General features: G+C 47.5%; 1 protein-coding gene across 7 annotated transcripts in view; it reads left to right on the forward strand.

Moving 5' to 3' along the window:
* Nucleotides 1-2,635: 2,635 nt before the first annotated feature.
* The window catches only part of SLC5A5 (solute carrier family 5 member 5), a 35,863-nt gene continuing 14,843 nt past the window's right edge, over nt 2,636-23,655 (forward strand). The window contains exons 1-5 of one of the 7 annotated variants that reach the window (XM_083594532.1): nt 2,636-3,209; nt 8,479-8,590; nt 12,952-13,025; nt 16,308-16,578; nt 23,556-23,621. In XM_083594532.1, the coding sequence (XP_083450658.1) occupies nt 8,483-8,590; nt 12,952-13,025; nt 16,308-16,578; nt 23,556-23,621 (519 nt within the window). In that variant the 5' untranslated portion in view covers nt 2,636-3,209; nt 8,479-8,482. Of the gene's footprint in view, nt 3,210-8,478; nt 8,591-12,951; nt 13,026-13,691; nt 13,760-13,783; nt 16,579-23,555; nt 23,622-23,655 lie in introns of those variants that run through there. The other 6 variants (XM_083594534.1, XM_083594537.1, XM_083594535.1 and 3 more) reach the window with 6 other exon arrangements.

Here is a 23,655-nt window from a genome sequence, read left to right on the forward strand (position 1 = left end):
ACGCAGCCAAGAAGAAGGCAACATTCTTCAGCGTCTGCGGAGAGGAAACGTTCGAGATCACCCGGGCCCTCCTCGCACCTGAAAATATCACGACCATTCCCTACAACACGATAATGGAACGGCTGAAGGGGCCCTTCTCACAGCAAGCCTTGGTAGTAGCGTGTCACAACGCCTTCTACGCAAAGCAGCAGGCCCCTGGAGAAACCATAACCAGGTATGTGACCTCCCTCTGCCAGGCTGCCAGGCTCTGCAACTTCAGAGCTGGAGAACATGCTCCGCGACTGGCTCATGGGTGGCCTGAGGGAAGAGAAGTTGCAGTGACGCCTCCACACCAAGAAGGACCTGAAATTCCTGGTCGCCCTAGAGGAGGCCCTGGCAACCGAAGCCGCTGAGAGGTCTGCGCAAGGATTCCAGCCGAACTCATCGTCCCAACCGAGGATCCACCACGAAGACCTCACCGACGACTCATAATCCGACAGGGAGGACGTGCACCGAGTGCAGCGGCTTCCACAAGCCGCATGCCCACCACAACTGCCTCGGCCAGAAGAGGGGAACTGCACAACCTGTGGGGAGAACCACGGGCAGAGGATGCCTCACATCTGATAGCCGACCTAAGAGTCCCAGGCCCCGCGGTCCGACACACCAAAGCAACTCGACAGAGATCACGGACTGTCAGGTATAGCAGCTGCCCATTCCAACGTGGAAAAAAATTACATTGAGGTACAGATATAGGAGGAACGCGGGTGGCAATGTGGGTTAAACCACAGAGCCTAGGGCTTGCCGATCAGAAGGTCGGCGGTTTGAATCCCTGCGATGGGGTGAGCTCCCGTTGCTCAGTCCCTGCTCCTGCCAACCTAGCAGTTCGAAAGCACGTCAAAGTGCAAGTAGATAAATAGGTAAACGGCGTTTCCATACGCTGCTCTGGTTCGCCAGAAGCGGCTTAGTCCTGCTGGTCACATGACCTGGAAGCTGTACACCGGCTCCCTCGGCCAATAAAGCGAGATGAGCGCCGCAACCCCAGAGTCGGCCACAACTGGACCTAATTGTCAGGGGTCCCTTTACCTTTACCTTTACCTTTACAGATATAGGGGGCCCTGTGCTGCATGGAGCTCGAAACAGGCTCAACCCTGTCCATAATCTCAGCATGGACATTAAAGAAGTTGTGTCCAAATGGTGGCCACAAGCTCAGGCTGGCCCCATTCACCCTCCAGGACTTCCAAAATTGTGAGGTCCCCATGATGGGGGTGGGAACCTTCAATGTACAAGATTGAGGGTGGAAGTGGCAGTTAGACTTGATTGTGGTCAAGGGGCCCTAGGCCAGCTTAGCCATCACTGGGGTGAACCACACCAGCTCCTATGTGGATGCCATATGCAAAGCATTTCCGGAGGTTTTTGACGGAGCATTGGGATGATATACTGGCCCCCTGTTGGCCTACAACTAGATCCTGCCGAGTCAAGGCCTGCTGAGTCCCATTTGCCCTGAAACCCCGCACAGACGAGGAATTAGACCAGCTTGTGGAGCAAGGAGTGCTTGAGCCGGTGCCCGACGCCCCCTGGGAAACCCCGATCACCATGCCCATCAAGCCCAACGGCTTGGTCCACATCTGCGCAGACTACAAATGTACCACAAACAAGGCCCTTACGGCTCATGCATACCCAGTGCCAGTGGTCAGCCGTGTCCTTGCCACCCTGGCAGGGTCTAAGATTTTTGGCAAGCTAGACTTGGCCCAGGCCTACCAGCAGTTGCCAGTTGACGAGGCCACCGCTGAGACTCGTACTCCAAATGGCTGTCACTCAGTCTGTCAGAAGGGACCCATTGTGTTAATAATGTATATAAAGCCAGAAGTTTGGGGGGGGGGGAATTCCTTCACTGTTTTACAAGCTGCAATAAAGAGCATGAAATCACTTCACGACTCCGAGTATATTTCATCTCCTCAAGCCACGTGCTGCTCAGTTGCCGTATCTGGGCTTGGCTTGGAGAAATCAGGGTGCAAATAAAGGAACAAGCCCATGTGCAATTTGGCCCTGGATAAGATTAAAAAGGGGATTGGCTCAAAGGGTGAGCGGGACTAAAATCTGTGGCTGGCAGGGAGTTCCGTTCACAAGGAGGAAAAGGGTGCAAGAGGTGAGAGTCCTCTACCTTCTGAACATTTAAATTTGGATGGCAAGCCACCCTGGGACAGAAATGATGACGGGCTAGTTCATACCCTGGGACACGGGTGACGCTGTGGTCTAAACCACAGAGCCTAGGACTTGCCTATCAGAAGGTCGGCGGTTCGAATCCCCACGACGGGGTGAGCTCCCGTTGCTCGGTCCCTGCTCCTGCCAACCTAGCAGTTCGATGGAGATGACAAATTTAATTATTGCAGTCCCCTGTGACTCTCAGGTCCTCTCCAAATTCTCTCCAAATTCTCAGTTGCTGCTTCTAGCTCTCCTTGGCAAGGCTCCATTATAGAAACAATGTCATGTGACCAAGACACCTGAGAGCCGAAGCCGCAAGGCAGGCTGGGAAGTGCTGGGCCTGCCCAGGCATTGGGGCCGAGTCAAGCTCTCCAGGCCTGACTGCCAACTGGGGAGTCACTCTGAGTCATGTGACTTGGCAGCCATTTTCTCACTCTGGCATGTGACTCATTCTCCTTATAAGTGGCAGCCATTTTGTATCTCTGTTCTCTGTAAGATGTCAGTCAGAGTCAGTCGCCTCAGTTCTGAGCAGTATGGAATCTCAGTCAGACTCTTTGGAAGCATGTTGTTTAGGAAGAAGTTGATTTTAACGCAGTAAAGCTCTTATTCTCTAAAACTCTGCATTCTTAATTTACGCTGCGCGTCAAACAAAGGGGTTCATTTTTGCAGCCCAGCTCCCCAAGGGACTCCCCTAAGTCCATGATGGGTCAGAGAAGAATGGATGGAGGCCGGAACCAGCAGAAGGAAAGCAAAGAAAACCTTTATTTTCCTGTTGCAACTGAGTCTCCTGCTCTTTTGCAAGGAAGTGACGACCCCCAACAAAGCTGTGCAGGAACTTTTAAAGACTTTGGCATTTGCCTCGCCCCTTAGCCAAAGACACCCAAAAGCCTCACACAGAAATCTGCATCTGCAACAGAAATTTGAGAGTCCGGCTTGCCTCCTGTCTGTCAAGATACCTGACGATGGCCGCTCATTCCATTACCTGGCCAGTCTTTTGAGATGGCAGATACCTTAGTTCTGGAATTCAGGTAACAGACCTCTGCTATTCATACACAAAATGTGTCCTTAAGACAAGATTTGAAGGATTTGTCTAATGGGAAAGGTTTCTAATGAAGGAGGGCAGGTTAGGATACCCTAAAAACCTGTGTAGTCACCCCCCCAACCAGGCCACAAGCCTCAAAACTTTTGTTATAATTTCTCTTCCCACCCGAAGGCAAAGCCTGAAAAGGCTACACTACAACATATTTCCTTCTGCAGAGGAAATATTTGGAGTTATTAGTACAGCAAACCCTCCAGTGCTCCTGTTTTCCAGGGACAGACCCAGAAGCCATTTTGGTTTCTGATTCGATTCCAGAATGTCCTGTTTTTCCTTAGGATATTCCTATTTTCATTGGAAAAATGTGGGAGGGTCTGGAGTTATCAAGCACCGAGACATCTAAAGGTAACGCTGTATAGAGAGGGTTTTTTTTGGAAAAAAACACATTTCATGTTTCATTATTATTACTAAGTTTTACATTGCAAATTTAAATTCAAACATTAAACATTAACATCATCATTTAGGATTTCCTGAATCCTTTGACTCCCCTCCGCCCTTCCATGGTTACCATTATCAATATTTTTCAACAACTTCACTTATTTTCTCTATTTAAAAAATAATAATAATAGATTCTTTCCCTTAGTTTTTTAACACAATACAAGTGTTACTCAAATCCTGCCAAAGTTTTTAGTTGTTTACAGTGTTCTCTTAATACATTATAATTTTTTCCCATTCCTTCTTAAAGTTCTTCTCTTCCTGGTTTCTGATTCTCCCGGTCATTCTCGCCATTTCGGCATAATCTATAAACACCATCTCCAACTCTTTGAAAGATTCAATAAACAGTGTGTCTCCGAAAAATTGTACACATCACTTGGGAAGACAGGCGAACTAATATCAGTGTACTGGAAGAAGCAAAGATTACCAGTGTTGAAGCAATGATTCTTCAACATCAACTTTGTTGGACTGGTCATGTTGTGCGGATGCCTGATGATCGTCTTCCAAAGCAAATACTCTATTCCGAACTTAAAAATGGAAAGTGCAATGCTGGTGGCCAACAAAAGAGGTTTAAAGACTCTTTCATGGCAAATCTAAAAAAAAGTAGTATCAACACCAACAATTGGGAAACACTGGCCTGTGAGTGCTCCAATTGGAGAATAGCCTTTCCCAAAGGTGTCATGGGCTTTGAAGACACTCGAACTCAGGACGAAAGGGAGAAACAGGCTAAGAGGAGGGCACGCTTGGCAAACACTCACCGTGATCAACTCCTGCCTGGAAACCGATGTCCCCACTGTGGAAGGACGTGTGAATCCAGAATTGGCCTCCACAGTAACTTACGGACTCACTTTTAAAACCGTGTTTATGGAAGACAATCTTACTTGGCTATGTGTGATCACCAAAGAAAGAAAGACATAAATAGTCGTTTCTGCTCCTTTGGTATCTCTGGTTTTTTTACAAACATCATTTTAAACATTTTTTCAACTCATTATATTCATTTCCCAGAAGGCTTTTGTTATCTTGCACGTCCACCACATATGGTAGAATGTGCCTTCCTTCTCCTTACATTTCCAGCATACATTTGAAGCAATTCTATACATCTTTGCTAATTTTATAGGTGTTAAGTACCACTGGTACATTATTTTCATATAATTCTCCTTCAACCCACATTCTCCTTCATTATGTTTTTTATATATGTTGGAAGTTGCCCAGAGTGGCTGAGGAACCCAGTCAGATGGGTGGGGTGTAAATAGTAAAATTATCATTATGGAATGGGACGTCCCTATTTTCAACAGAGAAATGTTGGTGGGTCTGGGAGTTGCCAGGACAGCTTCTGCGTGCTAAAATAAAGCGTGATTTCCTCAGAGAATATTTCATAAATTCTGAAAGGTGAAGGATTGGTTTCCTGCGGATTTTGTGTCTGTTATGTGTGTGCACCCTCGTGGTTTTTTTTATAGCAGCTCCCTCCTGGCCTCTCCTTGCATATGCAAAACATCTGGGTGCCTCCAATTTATCGCCTTGGCTCTGTGCACCCGCCTCTAGTGGGTGTCAAAAGTTCTTTGGGTGTCAGAGGCACCTGGGTGTTTGCATCGCCCAGGGGGAAAAATAGGTGTCAGATTTTTTCAAGTGGCACCTTCCCATGTTGACTCTGAACCACGGACCAGGAAGAAGGCAGCTGCATTGTTTGATTTCATCTGTTTGCAAAAGGTGTTTTCCTTTCATTAGGAAAGGAATCGAAAACAAAACTGGCAGCCTAGCAATGCAATTATGCAAATCTACGGCGAGGCTGCATTGGGATGTATGCTGTGGTCAGTTTTGGTCGCCTCCTCTGGAAAAGGATATTCAGGATTTGAAAAAAGTTTTGGAAAAGAGCAACCCAAATGATCCAGGGATTGGAGCAACTCCCCTATGAAGAAAGGTTAAGATTAAAAAATAAATAAAGTAATTAACATCAAAGAATTTTTCTGTACGGTCAAGTTAATTTTTCCTATTACCCTCTCCATACCCTCCAACATTTCTACCCACTCATCTGCCTGAGTTGCCCGAGCCATTCTGGGTGGTTTCCAACATATATAAGAGAATAACAACAACAACAACAACAATTTATTATTTATACCCCGGAGGGACGCGGGTGGCGCTGTGGGTAAAACCTCAGCACCTAGGACTTGCCGATCGTCAGGTTGGCGGTTCGAATCCCCGCGACGGGGTGAGCTCCCGTCGTTCGGTCCCAGCGCCTGCCAACCTAGCAGTTCGAAAGCACCCTTAAGTGCAAGTAGATAAATAGGTACCGCTTTATAGCGGGAAGGTAAACGGCGTTTCAGTGTGCTGCGCTGGTGCAGGCTCGCCAGAGCAGCTTCGTCACGCTGGGCACGTGACCCGGAAGTGTCTTCGGACAGCGCTGGCTCCCGGCCTCTTAAGTGAGATGGGCGCACAACCCCAGAATCGGACACGACTGGCCCATACGGGCAGGGGTACCTTTACCTTTACCTTATTTATACCCCGCCCACCTGGCTGGGTTTCCCCAGCCACTCTGGGCGGCTCCCAACAGAATTAAGAAACTTATCTATACAGGGCTGCCTTCAGATGTCTTCTAAAGGTTGTATAGTTATTTACCTCCTTGGCTTGGGGGTCACATAACTCCATAACCTCCAACATTTCTCTGATGAAAATAGGGACGTCCAATGGGAAAGTAGGATCAAATCAGAAACCGGGATGGCTTCTGTAAATGCAGGGACACTTGGAGGGTCTGCCTCCCCCCCAAAATTGCCAGTTTGGGACATTGTAAGAGCAGATCACACAGATTCTTGCAGAATTCCTCTAAGAGCTTTGAAAACAAAACAATTGGGGGCTGATTACAACATACGGTATTTGCTTCTAGGCAGCCAAGAGAATGCAAGAAAAATGACACCCATATCTCTTGATACTTCTGTGCAATAGCAATGGCTTGAGCTCAAACAAAAGGACTTTCCCATATTTGCTCAAGGAAACTTCTTCCACTAGCCCAATGGAAGTTTTTTTCTTTTTAAAAAGAAAAACTGACCGTTGACGACCATGCCACACAAACCAAGACGTCCCTTGGTTTCAAAATCAATTGGGAGGAGTGGCTGCAGTTTAAGGAAACTTAGGTCTAGGTCCCCCATGGGCTTATGAAACCAGTTTTGCATTTCTGTGGCTCCTGATTGCAATGAGATGGGATTGAAATCACAGGGTTGCGGGTTTGAACCCCACCTTGGGCAAAGAAATCCTGCATTGCAGGGGGTTGGACTAGATGACCCCTGGTGTCCTTGTCAGCAACATGATTCTATGTCTATGTCTGAAGCACAACAAAAACCACCCAGGAAGCTTCAGAAAAGGGGGGGGGTCAGAACCTGAGACCGAGCCCTGGGTTAATCCGCAACATGGATGTACATGCCCCAAGAATGTGAAATCACACGTTTCCCATTGTGTAAAAACATAATATTGCTTTAAAAATAATTGGTGCAGCACTCGCAGTTCAGAGTTCGTGCCCTGGCATGCCCTGCTCTCTCTTGCTTGACTTAGCGGGATCTCCACCTTTTGGCCCTGCTGACCCAGTTTGGTTTGACCCAGATTGAGCCGGGCTCTTACATCACTGAATCTGGGGATGTTTGTTTGTGCCGCATCCGCTTTGCCCCTGGGCAGAGGAGAGAGGGTGATGTTGCATCTGTCTTCAGCTTTTTGACAGGCTCCCCAATCTGCAGATTACAAATTGCAAAAGCAGGAAACCCGATAGGTCTCTGCCCCCAGGGAGCCTACAGTGTGATGCAATTGCTGGGAGGAAGCAAGGAGGCGACGAAGAGGCAGGACTTGGGAGCAAGAGGGCTGAGCGCCCAGCTGAAGTTTCATGGGATTTGGGAGTTGTAGTGCAGGGCTGAGTTTGTGAAGAGGTAATCCTGGAGGAGGAGAATAATAATAATAATAATAATAATAATAATAATTATTATTATTATTATTATTATTATTAATATGCCTCCCATCTGATGGGGGAGTAGGGAAGCTGCCTTACGCAGAGCCACACCATTGGCAGATTGGTGGCTGTGGAGAGAACTGGATTCATAGAATGGTAGAAGTGGAAAGGAACCTGAGGGTCATCTAGTCCAACCCCCTGCAAGGCAGGAATCAAACCTGCAACCTTGGCATTATCAGCACCACACTCTCACCAACTGAGCTATCCAGGCTTTGAGATGCCATGTCCTTTGCTAATCTTTTTCATATGCAGGTAACGAAAGGTCTCTGGCTTGGAACGTCCACGCCCCTCACACCACCTCCTTGGCATCAGGTCACTATGCCCTTGATCGCTTCTCATCTCCTGCCGGGCGAACCTCGGCTTTCCATGCAAAACAATCAGATCTTTCTCCCAGCGTCTGCAGGCAGGGGCAAAGTTTTGGGCACAGCAAACTCCCCTCCCTGCCTTCATGCCTCTTTTTCTCTTTTCGGATTGGAGATATTAAAAGCTATTGAAAGAGGGTGCCAACAGACGGGTGCAAAGCCCTTTGCTCACAGAGCCTCCCAGAATGGGTGGTAATTTGCCCACCACCGCTAAAATGAAAATTTAAAGATCTTCTTCTTCTTCTTCTCCTCCTCCTCCTCCTCCTCCTCCTCCTCCTCCTCCTCCTCCAATGCAGGGAAAGGTCGTTCCAGAACATGGAAAAGAATAAACTGCTGGAATCTACGATGTCCACGATATGCATGAAAAGAAAATCAGCTAGCTATGGCAATTGTGATTAATCTTTGAATTGTTTTTGTAGATGAATGAAAGAGGATATTGCAAGACATTTAGTGAAGAGGAAGATTTGTCAAAGCCAGCTTGTCAACATCCTTCTTAAATTGTGGAACCCAGAAATGGACACAGTATTCCAGGTGGGGCCTGACCAAGGCAGAATAGAATGGCACTATGACTTCCCTTGATCTGGACACTAGAATTCTGTTGATGCAGCCTAGAATAGCATTAGCATTTTTTGGTGCTGCATCAGGCTGTGGACTCATGTCAAGTTTGCGGTCTACTAAGATCCCGAGATCATTTTCACATGTAATGTTAGTAAGCCAGGTGTCTCCGTCCTATATTGGTGCATCTGGTTCTTCCTGCCTAAGTGCAGAACCGTACATTTGTCCCCATTGAAACATACCCTCCAAGATTTCTCCAGTGGAAATTGGGACGTCCTATTCCATCATCATCATCATAATAATAATAATAATAATAATAATAATAATAATAAAGTATTATTTATACCCCACCCATCTGACTGGGATGCAGCAGCCACTCTGGACGGCTTCCAGCATACATAAAAACATAATAAAAGATTGAAAAATTTCCCTATCCAGGACTGCCTTCTGGTGTCTTCTATAGGTTACTCATCTCCTTGGCTCGGGGGCTGCAGAACTCCATACCCTCCAACATTTCTCCAATGAAAATAGGGACACCATAAGGAAAAGCGGGACATTCCAGGATCAAATCAGAAACTGGGACAGCTCCTTTTGGGGTTGGACTAGATGACCATTGGGGACCCATCCAACTCTACAATGATTTGATTTTGTAAATCTGGGACTGTCCTGGAAAACAGGGCCACTTGGAGGGACAGCTGAAATTCATTTTGTTAGTTTTGGCCCAGTTCTCCAATCTGTTATGGCCATAGAATCATAGACTGGTATTTGGCCACTGGGCTAGATCACAGAATCATGGAAGAGTTGGGAGGGACCCCGAGGGTCATCTAGTCCAACCCTCTGCAATGCAGGAATCTTTCACCCAGTGGGGCTCGAACCCACAACCCTGAGATTAAGAGTCTCCTGCTCTACTGACTGAGCTGTCCAGGCCCTTTGGGTCTCATCCAGCAGCTTCTTTATCATAGCAAAATCTCGAGCAATGAAAGACGTCCACCATAAGGAATGTGGGGTTCTCAGTCTCCCCGCTGCCCCTGGCACCCTGATCTTTCTTGCGGGGTTAAAAGTATTTCCTTGCGAGGCGGGCACACCCTGTGTGTAAGGGCCCCCCATGGCTTTCCCACCCACCCAGCCTGGATTATGGATTATGCAAGCGCTATTGATCTTGGCACCTGGGGAACAAAGGTGCACAGAGTGATGCAGCAGAAAGGAGGGAGATGCGTTTATTCTCTAGGGTGTGGAAGGGAAAGATGATTAAGAGACGGGAAACTCTCAGGGAGAAGGAGGAAATGTTTCTTCATGGCGACTGAGGGAAAATGAAAAGAACATTTAGTTCAGAGGTCGTCCACAAGCCCTAGGCATGACGCGTCAACATTTGCTTTCTCATGAGGACTAGTGACATGGGGATTAAAAAAAGAGAAAACATTTACTTCGGTAGACAGAGGAAAGTCCGCAGACCCTGATCAATGACTCAGGGACATTTGCTTTCTCATGAGGACTAGCGTCAGGATGTGGTTCATTACATCATGGCCATAAGTTATATCAGACCAAAGGCCTTTCTAGTAAATGATGCTCAAATGATGCTGCCGAGACCATATAACACTGAAAGACCTTCTCAGTACGCCCTGTGGAAAGCCCTTCCGTCAGATGTCAAGGAGATAAACAACTATCTGACTTTTAGAAGACATCTGAAGGCAGCCCTGTTTAGGGAAGCTTTTAATGTCTTATGTTTTATCACTATCATCATCACCATCACCATCATCATCATCTTATGCGGAAGGACAAGCCTGTCAGTTTCAAGGACTCTCAGTTCCACGTTTTCCCAACCCTCCATTTTGTTTGCCAGATTTTTGGGAAATGTTTGCTCCATTTTTTTAAAGTCCTTGTGAAAATCCATTAGAATTCCAGCCTGCCTTTCTCCCAATAAGCACCTTCCTGCAAACCCATATGCAATGCATCCCTGTATGTTATTTTTGCAGATACCTACCTGCATTTTTAAATGCACATTTTCCCCTAATCTACACATTTCTTTGGCTGCAGAGATTCATTGCAAAAATTCGGAGAGGCACAATTTTTTCCCTGAAGGATAGAGAAGTGTTGGTTCATGTGTTGTTTTGGAGAGGGCCATGAATCCCGACTTCTTCTCCATCCTCCGCTCCACCAGGCTGATGCTCTTCATTCAGATTCTACCTGCAGGGTGGGAGAGATCCTGCCATTCAAGCCCTTCCCCAAGTGCCCCATGAAACCAGCATCCTTCCTTCGCCACCTGCTGTTCCTGAACGGGAAAAGCAGGCTGCTCAAAGGGCAGGTTGCGCGTTGCATCATAGAACTGTAGAGTTGGAAAGGACCCCAGGGGCCATCTAGTCCAACCTCCTTGCAATCCTGGAATCTCCCTCTGCTTAAAAACCTCCCAGAAGGAGAGTCTGCCACCTTCCATCCCATGGCTGAACAGCTCTTTCTGTCAGAAAGTTCTTCCTGATGTTGAGTTAAACACTCCTCTCTTGTCACTTGAAGCCATGGGTTCGAGTCCTACCTTCCAGAGCAGGAGAAAACCAGTTTGCTCCATCTTCCCTGTGACAGCCCTTGAGCTATTGGAAGATGGCGCTCCTGTCTCCTCTCAGTCTCCTCTTTCCCAGGCTAAACATCCCCAGCTGCTGCAACTGTTCTTGGACACATAATAATTGTGAGGATTCATTCTGTCACATGCGGCTGCTTGTACTGAGTTTTTGTCTCGCTGTGGGATGAAGGTTGTTGGGTCAAGCTAACCATGCTGTTAGGGGGCTTAGGTTGTCTTTTGGGGCTGTATATATAATAAAGGGGAGCCACAACAGGGTGACACCATCCTCTTTCATTTGTGCTGATTTCAGTTTGTTGGTTAGCTTTTCCAGCAGGGCTGTTTCTGATTTCTGTTTGTTTGTTAGAGTATGAAGAAAAAATGCACAAAAATATCTTTTCCCCACCCCAAACGAAAACTTGAATCTAAATATCTTATCAAAGGAAAAGAGGGACGAAAAAGAGTAAGAAACAGGGAAGAGAAAGAAAGAAAGGGTAAAAAGAAATGCCAAGGTTGCAGGTTTGATTCCTGTAAGGGACAGCTGCCTATTCCTGCATTGCAGGGGGTTGGGCTGGATGACCCTCAGGGTCCCTTCCTACTTAGATTCTGTGGATTATGTCCCCCTCTAGTAGGGTTGTTTCTCATACAGTTTTGTACCAGTGGCCCATGTTCACTCCTGACAGGTCTTTCTAATGTCTAGTTATGACACTCCTATCTGCAAGTAGCTTATGATTTTTATTTTTATTTTGTAATGTTAGTGTGCATTGTCATCTTGAAAAATATTTAGTAGGGCCGGTTCTGGAGAGGCTCCTAATACATGCTTAGTTATTTTGCAGATTTCTCCTCAGAATGAGGTTCAAAAGCATTGGATTTCTGAGCTGAGGCATCCAGAACTACACACAATATTCCTTACTCTCCATATACTCATTGTATGGAAATTGACAACAGCAAAAATGGATTCTAGGCTGCCCAGTGGTGGCCAAGAGACTGATATGGATGAATTGGAATAATAATAAGAAGAATAAGAATAAATTTTTATTTATACCCCGCCCTTCCCGGTTTAGAAAACCAGGCTCAGGGTGGCTAACAACAAATTTAAACCACTTAATTGATGCAACAAAAAACATCATAAAATAAATTCAGAATTCAAAAATCAGTTTAGGGGGAAAATCCATCAAATAAACATTAGATGTTTATTTAGCCAGGGCTAGCTGGCTAAATTAGTCCTATTTGGGCCAGCGAGGAGATCAGGGGAGAATTAGCTGTGGGGTCTCAGAGCGGGTAATCTTCATAAAAGGGGAGGGGGAGGGAAGGAAGGGGAATAAAAGATCAGGCTAAGTTCAAATTAAAGGCCAGGCGGAATAGCTCTGTCTTACAGGCCCTGCGGAAGGAGGTTAAATCCTGCAGGGCCCTGGTCTCTTGGGACAGAGTATTCCACCAGGTCGGAGCCATCACTGAGAAGGCCCTGGCCCTGGTGGAGGATAGCCTGACTTCCTGAGGGCCCGGGACCTCTAAACTATGGTTATTCATGGACCTTAAGGTCCTCTGTGGGGCAGACCAGGAGAGGCTGTCCGTAAATACGAGGGCTCTATTCCTTCATCAGTGGTTCGACAACATGACAATATTGGCAGTGTATGAATGGACTGCTTATAGAGGCAGACTTCCTTTGGATAAATACCATGATATTGGGAATGAGTTTTACACAGAATATATTAGGTTACTGACAATTATTGCAGAGGTTGGCTGGCCATCTTTCCTGGAAGTTTGAGCTGAGATTCCTGTATTGCAGGGGTTGGACTGGATGACTCTCGGGGTCCCTTCCAGCTGTACAGATAATAAGAATATACACACCTGCATATTCAGGTATGTTAATGTAATAGTCTTTTTTCTTTTCTTTTCCAATCTCATTGTTTAAAAAAGCTCTCAAGTGACCTGGTCCCTTCCAGTGATTATAAGTGTGCCAAATCCCATGCATGCAACTTGACTGCGTGGGCCTTGCAGCAATTGGGGAATTTTCCAGCCCGTGTCTATGATGAGACATTTCTCTCCACAAACTTTCTGTTTTGTTTTGTTGGGGCTGTTTGAGTAAGGAAGGGATTTCGAAGAGAAGCAGGCACACAATTCAGCAGCTGCGGGCAAGACGTCATGTGAGAGTAGGGCTGGCATATTTCAAAATATGAAAATCCAGACAAAAAGTTGGCAAAGTTGTTGTTGAGCAACCCTAGACTTACTGTTCTTACTGATTTTGGGCCTTTTTGCAGGTTATTCAGGTGGCAGGGAGTGAAAGGGCAGGTGCTGGGAGAGCAACAGCCAGAAGCCACCAAGGGACCCCAAGGGTCATCTAGCTGAACCCTCTGCAAGGAAGGGATGTGTTTGCATTTTTTTTTTTAAAAATAGAGTACAATATTTATTTGCAGGTGACTGGGTCCTTTCTGACAGATGCAAGAAGGCTTGCAGTGCATGCAGAAGGAAAAGAGAAATTTCCTGGTTGCACAATAACACAACCCAGAGATGTGGGGCTTTTTTCTCTTGCAGGTTGTGCAGGTATGGGGAGCGCAGAGAGCTGGCCTTCTTCTGAACTCCCTCATTTCCTGAAGGTGTGTGTGCCTAAGAGATGCCAGTGGGCTGGCAGGCGATGGGTGATAGGAGATCTGAAGGGCTGCCCCATGGGAGATGCCCCATGGAAATACCCCTAAGGAACCCTAAGGAATCGAGATAGACTGCCTCTGGTGCTGGAGGTTTCATAAAGGCACAAGCCTCTAGGATCAGGCCAATGGGGGCCCATCTGGCCCACAAGCAGGATTCAAACACGAGACCAGCCTCTGATAGACCTCTCCTCCATGAATTTATTGAATCCTCTGCTGAAGCCGTCAGGGTTGGTGGAATGTGTTCATAATCCCCCCCCCCATAGACTACTTGTTTATTGGTAAGTGACTTTCTCAATGTTTTGCGACATCATTTCACTTTAGGCAGATCTAAACCATACATTTGAAGTTCATACATCATTACCATGGGAACTGCAGTTTTCCCTCTTACAGAGTTGCCTTGCCCAGCTTGCTTAACACACTACAGTTCCCAGGATTCGGGAATCCTGTGCTTTAAATATCCCTGCATTTCAGGGGGTTGGACTACATGACCCTTTGAGATCCCTTCCGTCTACAGACAAACGCCGGCTCCCTCAGTCTGAAAAGTGAGATGAGTGCCGCACCCCCACACTTGAATTTGCCTGGACTTAACTGTCTAGGGGTCCTTTACCTTACAATTCTATGATTTTATGAAATTTGATTTCAATGTTAGGTGTTAGGACACTTCTCCCTAACAAACTCATCTTTCTCTCTTCTGTGAATTTCATTTGCAAATAGGTAGCTCTGCTTTCAAATGCTGGAAAAATGAAAATTCTACCCCATACCTGCAACTGAGCAGCTTTGCTTGTTGCTTCTATAGGATATTTTGTGTTTTTATATATGCTGCAAGCCACCCAGAGTGGCTGGGGAAATCCACCCAGATGGGTGGAATATAAATTTAAAAAGAAAGGAAATAGCTGGTGTTCAGCCCTTGTAAACAGCGTCTGAGTGGAAATCACTGACTGTCTGAGAAAAGAGCTCAAAAACTCTTTTTGTGTCCGGATTTTCACTTTTTGAAATATGGCCGTCATGGATGCTTGACAGATGTCAAGGTTGGAAGGACACCCTGGGGGTCATCTAGTCCAACCCCCTTGCAAGGCCGGAATATCAGCTCAAGCACCATTGACAGACCCCACCTTTGCTTAAAAACCTCTCGGCAAGCATTTCATTTTCCAATATTCTAATCATTTCTACTTTTAGATAAGTATTTTTATTTGTTTCCTTGATTTAGGGGGTGGCCAGCTGCCCCCTGCCTACACCCATGACCTCGCCCTCTGGAAGACTTCCTCTTGCAGAAACCCCAGGTTATTTTTGCGCCTGGGCTTCCTGATCTCAGGGCTGAAAGCGTGCAGAGAAAAAGAGGGGGGGGAGAAAGAGAGGGAACCTGGAGCCAGAATTGCACGTGCCCGGGTCCTTCTTTCCACCAAACAGATCACCTTTGATAAAGAAGAAAGGGATTGGGGGGGGCGGGAAAGGGTGACGCCTCCCTCTCTCATCCGGGCTTCATAAAAGTCCTGGCAGGTGGCTTGCAAGGAAGCTCTGCGAACAGCTGATCTCGCCTTTGCAACCCGGGCAATTCCTCTCTCGGCTTCCCCTTTTGCTTCTTCTAAGCCGAATTTCTCTTTTTCCTCTCACCTCAGGATCTCAGCCTCTTCGCTGAACCTCACAGGACAAATCGCTCGCTTTCTCCCTTTTTATCCACCTGGCTCCTTTGCTCGTCTATTCATTCATTTCCTTTTGAACTGTTGCTATCACCTAAACCAGATTTTCGTTTTTTCAAGAGACAGTGGCAGAGAGGATAGAGTAGACTCTATAATTGCAAGATATAGGTTATCTTCTTATTTGATTCCTACTGTGCAAACAGCAATTCTGGTGGGGTTGTGTGTGGGGGTGTGTGTGTGTGTGTCTTTGCTGACTTTTTATCCCTGAGAGATTTTGGGTGGGTTTTATTTTCCTGGCTTGATTCCTTCGCCCTTCCTTGGGTGGGGGGCTCTCCTTCTGCTTTCCACACTTTTTTTGTTTCTGTTTAAATAAAACCTTTGCTCCTTTCTTCCTCGCCTGCAAACTTTTTGCTATTCCAATGTATCACATCTTGTGGTTAAGTTGTTTGCTATCCAGGCACCTCCAAATCTTGTAAATAGTAATTTGTGGAGACTATCTCTCTTTCTCTCTCTCTCTCTCTCTCTCTCTCTCTCTCTCTCTCTCTCTCCCCATCCCTCCCCCCTCTCTTTCACCCCACTTCCTGTACTGAGCAGAGTTGGACCTTTACTCCCTTCTCCCCAAGGACTGAAGCTCATTTCTCTTCCCTCTGCTGTTGTCCTTCCAACCCTCCAAGTCCTCCTCCTTTTTCTTTCTCCGCTGGACCCACCAAGGGTTGACCTCTCCATCTGCTGTGGTGCTGGTCCTCTCAGCTGCCCAATATGGTGCTAGGAGGTGGTTTAGAGGTCTTCCGAGCAGAGATGCTCACCTTCAGTTTATGGGATTATGGGGTCTTTGCCTTGATGCTCCTCATCTCCACCAGCATCGGCCTCTTCTATGCCCTCTCCAAAGGAGGCCAGAAGACATCTGAGGACTTCTTCACAGGCGGGCGGCAGATGTCGGCCATCCCGGTGGGGCTCTCCCTGTCCGCCAGCTTCATGTCGGCCATCCAGGTTCTGGGGGTCCCGGCCGAGGCCTATCGCTATGGGGTGAAGTTCCTGTGGATGTGCTTGGGGCAGCTGCTGAACACACTCCTGACCGCTTACCTCTTCCTGCCGGTCTTCTACCGCCTCGGCCTCACCAGCACCTACGAGGTGAGCTCATTGCTTGGTTTGCTTTATTGCAATTCTTTTTAAAAATGTATTTATCAGTTTTTTAGTTTTACACTTTTTTGCAGCAAATCACAGTGCATAAAATACCATGAAGCATGCAAAACCATGTAAAAGGATCAAACATGTCATGCATTTTAGTTATCCTTTCCCACTGCATGTATTCTAATCAATCCGTGTTCTTTTCTTTTTCAATCTTCTCTGTTAAGTTTACACTGCTGAATTTACTCTAAACCTACTAACGTCTTAATCCGTTCAAAATATGTTTTTTAGATATTCCAGAAAACTTTTCCAATCTTGCTTAAAGACTCTTTCTTCCTGATCTCTTGATTGCTTCGTTGCATTTCTGTCCCAAGATAAACTGACGCACACGGTGGTTCTTCCACTCCTCATTTAGTCCCCACAACAGCCCTGTGAGGTAGGGCAGGCTGAGAGGCAGAGGCTGCCCCCCAAGGTCGCTCCCACTGAGCTTCATGGTCGAGTGAGACCTCTTCCTAGCTCGGTCAGTAGAGCAGGAGCCTCAGGACTGCAGGTTCAAGCCCCACGTTGGGCAAAAGATTCCTGCATTGCAGTGGGTTGGGCTAGATGACCCCCGGGTCCCTTCCAACTCTACAAGTCTAGAATTCTATGACTTGAACCCAGGTCTCTTCCAGCTCCTGGTCCTCATTTAATCCCCTCAACAACCCTGTGAGGTAGGCCAGTGCCCGCCAGGTCACGCCTAGTGGACTTCATGGCTGAGTGGAGGACTTGAACCCCGGTCTCTTCCAGGTCTTAGACTGTGCTGTGATTCCTGCATTGCAGCAGGCGGGGCTAGGAGGACCCTTGCAGCAATTTGTGATTCTATGGTCCATTGAAGGTTTTCAAACAGGGCTCCTTCCACCTAGGAGATATCTATGAGAGTTTGGACAGGCATCTGTGAGTGATTCTTGGCAGGGAGTTGCCAGACTCCTGCTTGTGGGCTTCCCATCGGGGCAGGAGGAAGGGCTGGATGGGCCCCTTTGGCAGGTCCAGCTGCTGCCCGGCTCTTATGTCCCTAAGGAACCTCCCAGGCCAGAGGCAGTCTCTCTGGATTCCTAGGTTCTATGGGGTATTTGGCCCCTGTGAGAACAGGGGGCTGGGCTCTGTCCAATTCTGCAGATTGGAGAGGTGACGTGTTTATTGTGGTTTGACCATGTGAAGCACCTTGAGACTTCCTCCCTGACATCTCCACCATCTGGGGATCCCTGGATCTGCACTGTTTTCACTCGCTGATACCCCATCCTGTAGAATTTTATCAGTTATATTTCATCTGCACAATTGGAACGAATTTCTGGAACCAAAATGCCTTTTCTGTGCAGCCTGAGCAGGATCAGTGAACAATGCAATAGTGAATTGTTGTTGCTTGTCTTCACTCCCCCCCCCCCTGCCCTGCTCAGAGTTGAGAAGAATATTCTTACATTATGAATGGTCCATGTCTTTGGTATAGAGGCTAATATATATGCAGACTGTTCCTGGATCAAGTGACTTTCCTTAAGTTATCACAGCTCTTAACCCAGTTCAGGGTCGTCCTCGGAACTAGTCAGATGTTTAACTGAGAATCAAGCACTGTCAGCCCATCATTTGACAAAATAAGATTTTAGAGCCGTCTTGCCCCCAAATGGCAACTAGACATTCCATTTTGGTTACTGCAACCTCAGTGTAGGGAGGCTTAACTGGTTGCTGGCTGCTGCTCTGCGGGTGAGAGAAGGAGCTCTGAGCGAACTTTAGCTGCTTCGCTCCCAGCCTTCCAGCAGCAAAGTGACCTCAGGATAAACCGAGGTCAGTCCTTTTGCACAGCACTAATCTTTGTACCGTCTCCTGTGGACCTTGTGGTTTTGTTTGGGTGCTTGTCACTTTGGCACAGTTAAAAACATGCCAGATGATTTGTGTTGCCTGCTCAAAACAACCTGAAACAAAACAGAGTAAGAGGCAAGGCTGTCCATCACCTTGACCCTAACACTGGGTGATCCTCGCACTCGCATCCCACTTGTGGGTTTCCCATAACAGGAGGCTGGACTAGGTGGACCGTTTGCCTGATCCAGCAGGGGTCTTTTTATGTTCATAAGGGCATTAGGAACACAGGAAGCTGCCTTAGAATCATAGCATTGGAAGGGGTCTGAGGGTCATCTAGTCCAACCCCGTATAATGTAGGAATCTCGGCTAAAGCATCCATGGCAGATGGCCACCCAACCTCTGCTTAAAAAAGGAGGAGTGTCCTGAGGAAGACAGTTCCATTGTTGAACAGCTCTCACTGTCAGAAAGTTCTTCCTGATGTTTAGTTGGAATCTCCTTTTTTTGTAACTTGAAGCCATTGGTTTGGGACCTACCCTCCAGAGCAGGAGAAAACAGGCTTGTTCCCTCATCCATGTGACAGCCCTTCAGATATTGGAAGATGGCTCCTGTCTCCCTTCAGTCTCCTCTTCACCTGGCTAAACATACCCAGCTCCTTCAACCATTCCTCATAAGGCCTGGATTTGATCATCTTGGTTGCCCTCCTTTGCACATGTTCTAGTTTGTCAATGTCCTTCTTAAATTGTGGTGCCCGAAATTGGACACAATATCCCAGGTGTGGTCTGACCAAGGCAGAATAGTAGAAGTACTAATCTCCAGGATCTGGACACAAGACTTCATGGAAGATGAACCCCTTGGGCCAAGCTATTGCTTTGGATGTGTGTTGCAAGAGCTGAGCTGCCCATGAAGCTGAGGTTTGCAAAAGGTTGGCTGCAAACCCAACTCCCTCAACCATTCCTCATCAGGCTTGGTTTCCAGACCCGTGATTATCTCAGCTGCCCTCCTCTGCGCACCTTCCAGCTTAAATTGTGGAGGGTCTTCTAGTGTTCCCTGAGTTCTAGTGTTAGGACAGAGGAAGGAAAATGCCCCTCTTCTCACGATCTCCAGGCCCAGCTTGGTTTTACAAACCCACGTGACCACATGCATGTTTCCAGCGCACATGCCCACGCGCTGCAGAGGCCTCTTCCGAACCAGATGGCAGGATAAGGGTGTTTTCCTAGCGTATCTTGAGACTCCCAAAACAAACCACCTCTTGACTTTTGAATCAGCCCTGTCTGAGCACCCTCTTGCAGAGCAAACATATCCAGACCAGCTGAGAAGAGATTTTGGCAGCAGAGGCAGCCTTGTTCTCACTCCGGGAATGTTGGCCAGGAATGTGCCAACCTGTGTAAAATTTACAAAGCAAACGTAGCCCATTGGAGCTCTCTCCTCAGTTAGGTTCCTCGTGCTTCTGATCTAAAACCCTGTTTTTGCAGCAATTTGCTATTTTCTTTTTTTTAACCCTACCACCGCATGCAATTTTACTAATACTTTAGAGCAGATTTCTCCCAATAAACACATTTTTGCTATCACTTTTAGAATCATAGACTTGTAGAGACATGGGTCTTGAACCTACAACCCTGAGATTAAGGCTCTCATGCTCTACCTGCAGAGCTATCAGAATACATTTTCCTACGTTATATTCACCCATGAATCCATGTGGCACAGTGGGTCAGTGGGTCTGGCAGTTCACCCGAAGGCTGGTGGTGCATTGAAGGGGGTTGGACTGAATGACCTCTGGGGGTCCCTTCCCTTCCCCCTCTACCATTCTAGGATTCTGTGATATAGCAAAGGTGTGACTAGGTGTAATGTAGCTTCCTGTGTTCCAGCTAAGTACAAAACCTCCAACATTTCTCTGATGAAACAGGCATGTTCTATTAAATAATAATAACAACAAAAACAATAATACCATAATAATTAATTTTATTATTTATACCCCACCATTTATATCACAGGCACTCTGGGCAGCTTCCAACAAATATAAAACATAATGAAACATTACACATTAAAAAAAGCTTCCCTATCCAGGGCTGCATTCAGATGTTGTCCAAAGGTTGTCTAGTGACTTATCTCCTTGGCTCAGGGGTTGCATAACTCCAGACCCCCTAACATTTCTCCAGAGAAAATAGGGACGTCCTAAACAGTGGCGGAGTTTCATGCTCCGGCACCGGGGGGGGGGCGGAGGGCAGGCGGGGGGGCTGGCGTGCGTCCCGGGGGGTTGGCGCCCAGCGCGGGTGGGGGGAGCAGCCGTGATGGCACCCCCCCCCCACCGGGATCGCGCTGCCGGGGGCGGTGCACTCCCCCCGCACTCCTCTTCCTCCGCCCAAAGGAAAGCAGGACATTTCGGGATCAAATCTGAAATCGGGCCGGCTTCTGTAAATCAGGGAGTTTCCCTGGAAAATAGGGACACTTGGTGGTCTGAAAGTACACAGTGGATTACATTTAGAGGAATGTTGCATATACAGGATTATATTGTTTGCCTCGGAGACGTTTGATGCTGTCAGGCAGATCAAGAAATGACTCAGGGAGTGAACCTCAGGTCTGAGTCACCTGTTGACTGACTTCAGATTTAACGTAATCCTCCGCATCTGGACTAGATCCCTGGGATCACACTGCGGTGTCCCAAAGCCCTGCAGTCATCTTGTTTGCATTGCATAGCAGCCTGCAGTTAGCTGGGATTATTACTATTTTTAAAGAAATTGGGGAACTGCCAATCTTGCAAAGTGGTTTGGATTGCGAAAGCGGGTTGAGAGTTTGCCTACCTGTCTTGCAACACAAGAACTTGTAGCCAATGGAAACTGAGGTCAGATAAACGAAGAAACCGCCTTCACACAGCACGTAGTTGAACTGTGGAACTCCCTGCCACGGGGGGAGTGAGGGATTCCAAACGATGGCTTTAAACCGTGCTTTTTTTCTAAAAAAATTGTTTAGGGGTATTCTCATTTTCCTACTCATATTGAAATACTGCCCCTCAATGAGGCCAAACTTAGATACACAAAATGTTTGGCGGTATGCATACCCATTTGGAGTCAGCCATGCTGGAAACAGCAGGAGGGGAGAGATGCTCTTGAATCCTGCTTGCGGGTTTCCCTTTGGGGCATCTGGTGCACCACTGTGAGGACAGGATACTGGGCCAGGTGGACCATTGGCCTGATCCAGCAGCCAGGCTTTTCTCGTGCTCTTGTGGAGCCTCCAGGCCCAGAGGCAGTCTATCCTGATTCCCAGGTTCTATGGGGTATTTGGCCACTGTGAGGACAGGACCCTGGGCTAGATGGGCTTCCGTTGGCCTGATCCAGCTGGCTCTGGTTATCTTCTTATGGAACTTCCAAGTCCAGAAGCAGTCTACCCAGATTCCTAGATTCTTAGGGGTCTTTGGCCACTGTGAGGACAGGGTGAAGGACTAGATGGGCCCCTTGGACCTGTGTTCTCACATGAAACCCAGGCAGCCAGGCCTCACCTGACGCAAAAGCCACCATCACGGATTGGATGCTTTTGCTTGCATGGCTGGGCAGGGAGCCAAGAAGCACCATCAAGGGCTTTCAAAGAGGCAGAGAGCCATGTAGCTCTGGAGTGAAGGTATCTCAGGTGGGTTGAGGAAGCCAGCCATGGAAGGATGTGGTGCGCATTTGCGTATGGTAGTGCCGCAGATGAGCCGATGTGGAAGCTTGGTTCCACAAGGAGCTCTCAAGGACATCACAGCAATGTGGAAGCTGCCTCATAATCCAGGTGGACCTGTAAGAACATCAGAGGAACCCCTGTTGGGTCAGGTCAAAACCGCAGACCGTTGAGCTAGAGGTGAGAGAAGGCTCAGGGGCAAAGTCCCCATCCCTGCACTTCTTGACCTCCTGGAAATCATCAGAGATGGGGTGAAAGGCGAAACACACACACACACACAGTGGGGTGTCTCTGTGTGCTTGCAAAATCAATAAACAAAATGTGTGTGTGTGTTTTGGAACAAGGGAGGCAGTCAGCTGAGATGCTGCCGGGAACGAAGACTGCTTACTATCTTTGGCAGGGAATGGCTGAGCTGAAAGAATGATGGAAACAGCTGGAATCCTTCCATAGAATCAGAGGATTGTAGAGCTGAAAGGAACCCCAGGGGTCACCTAGCCCAACCCCACGCAATACAGAAACCTTTTGCCCCATGTGGGGCTCGAATCCATGACGCTTGGAGTCTCGTGCTTTGCTAAATGGGCTACCCGTGCCAGACCACTAGTCTTCACTGGAGGGGCCCTTTGAGACTGAATCAGGGACCTTCTACTTGCAAGGATGCTGAACCGTGACCCTTCCACCGAAAATAATTTTTTAAAAAGATTCTAGTCCACACCCTTATTAGAATCATGGAACTGTAGAGTTGGAAGGAACCTCAAGGGTCATCTAGTCCAACCCCCTGCAAGGCTGGGATCTTAGCTAAAGCAACCATGGCCAATTGATTCAATAGGAACAAAGGAATCTCCCTTGTAGCCTTGACCCATTCACCACAGTGTTGTCTAGACAGACTGGCAGCTATGGCTCTTTAGGGTTTCAGATTCGGAGGTCTCTCCCTGCAGCCCTTCCTGGAGATGCCCCTGGGTGACCTTCTGCATGCCATATAGGGGCTTGACTGCTGAGCGAAGGTCCTTCTTCTCCATGCCCTTGGCTCAGTGGATAAGAGCACGAGGCTCTCTATCTCAGGGTCATGAGTTCGAGCCCCATGTTGGGCAAATGATTCCTGCACTGCAGGGGGTTAGGCTAGATGGCCCTTGAGGTCCCTTCCAACACCACAATGTTACCTGAATCTACAATTCTAGGATTCTTCTTAAACCAAGATGAGGCTCCTGCCCTCATGTTTCTGAAAAAAGGAGGGATTTAATTGCAATCTGCATCATACCAAGTTAGATTGCTAGTCCATGTAGCTCAGTACTGTCTCCACTGGCTGGCAGCAATGAATCACCCGGACTTCAGAGAAGAGGTCTTTCCCAGTCCCACTTGGAGATGCCACCATGGGACTGATCCTGGGACCTTCTGCCAGCAAGGCAGTCACTCTTCTGAGAGGAATCTCGTGTGGAGACTCTTTGGAAAGATCCCACGTGTTCTTCTCCCTCTCCTCTCAACTCTCCATCTTCTCTCGGCAGTACCTGGAAATGAGGTTCTCCAAAGCAGTCCGCCTGTGTGGGACGATCCAGTATATCATTGCCACAGTAAGTCGCTGGGGGTCTGCTGGGCGGGCAAAGA

The sequence above is a fragment of the Podarcis filfolensis genome (genome assembly GCF_964270895.1).
Source record: "Podarcis filfolensis genome assembly, chromosome: 18".
Classification (NCBI taxonomy): domain Eukaryota; kingdom Metazoa; phylum Chordata; class Lepidosauria; order Squamata; family Lacertidae; genus Podarcis; species Podarcis filfolensis.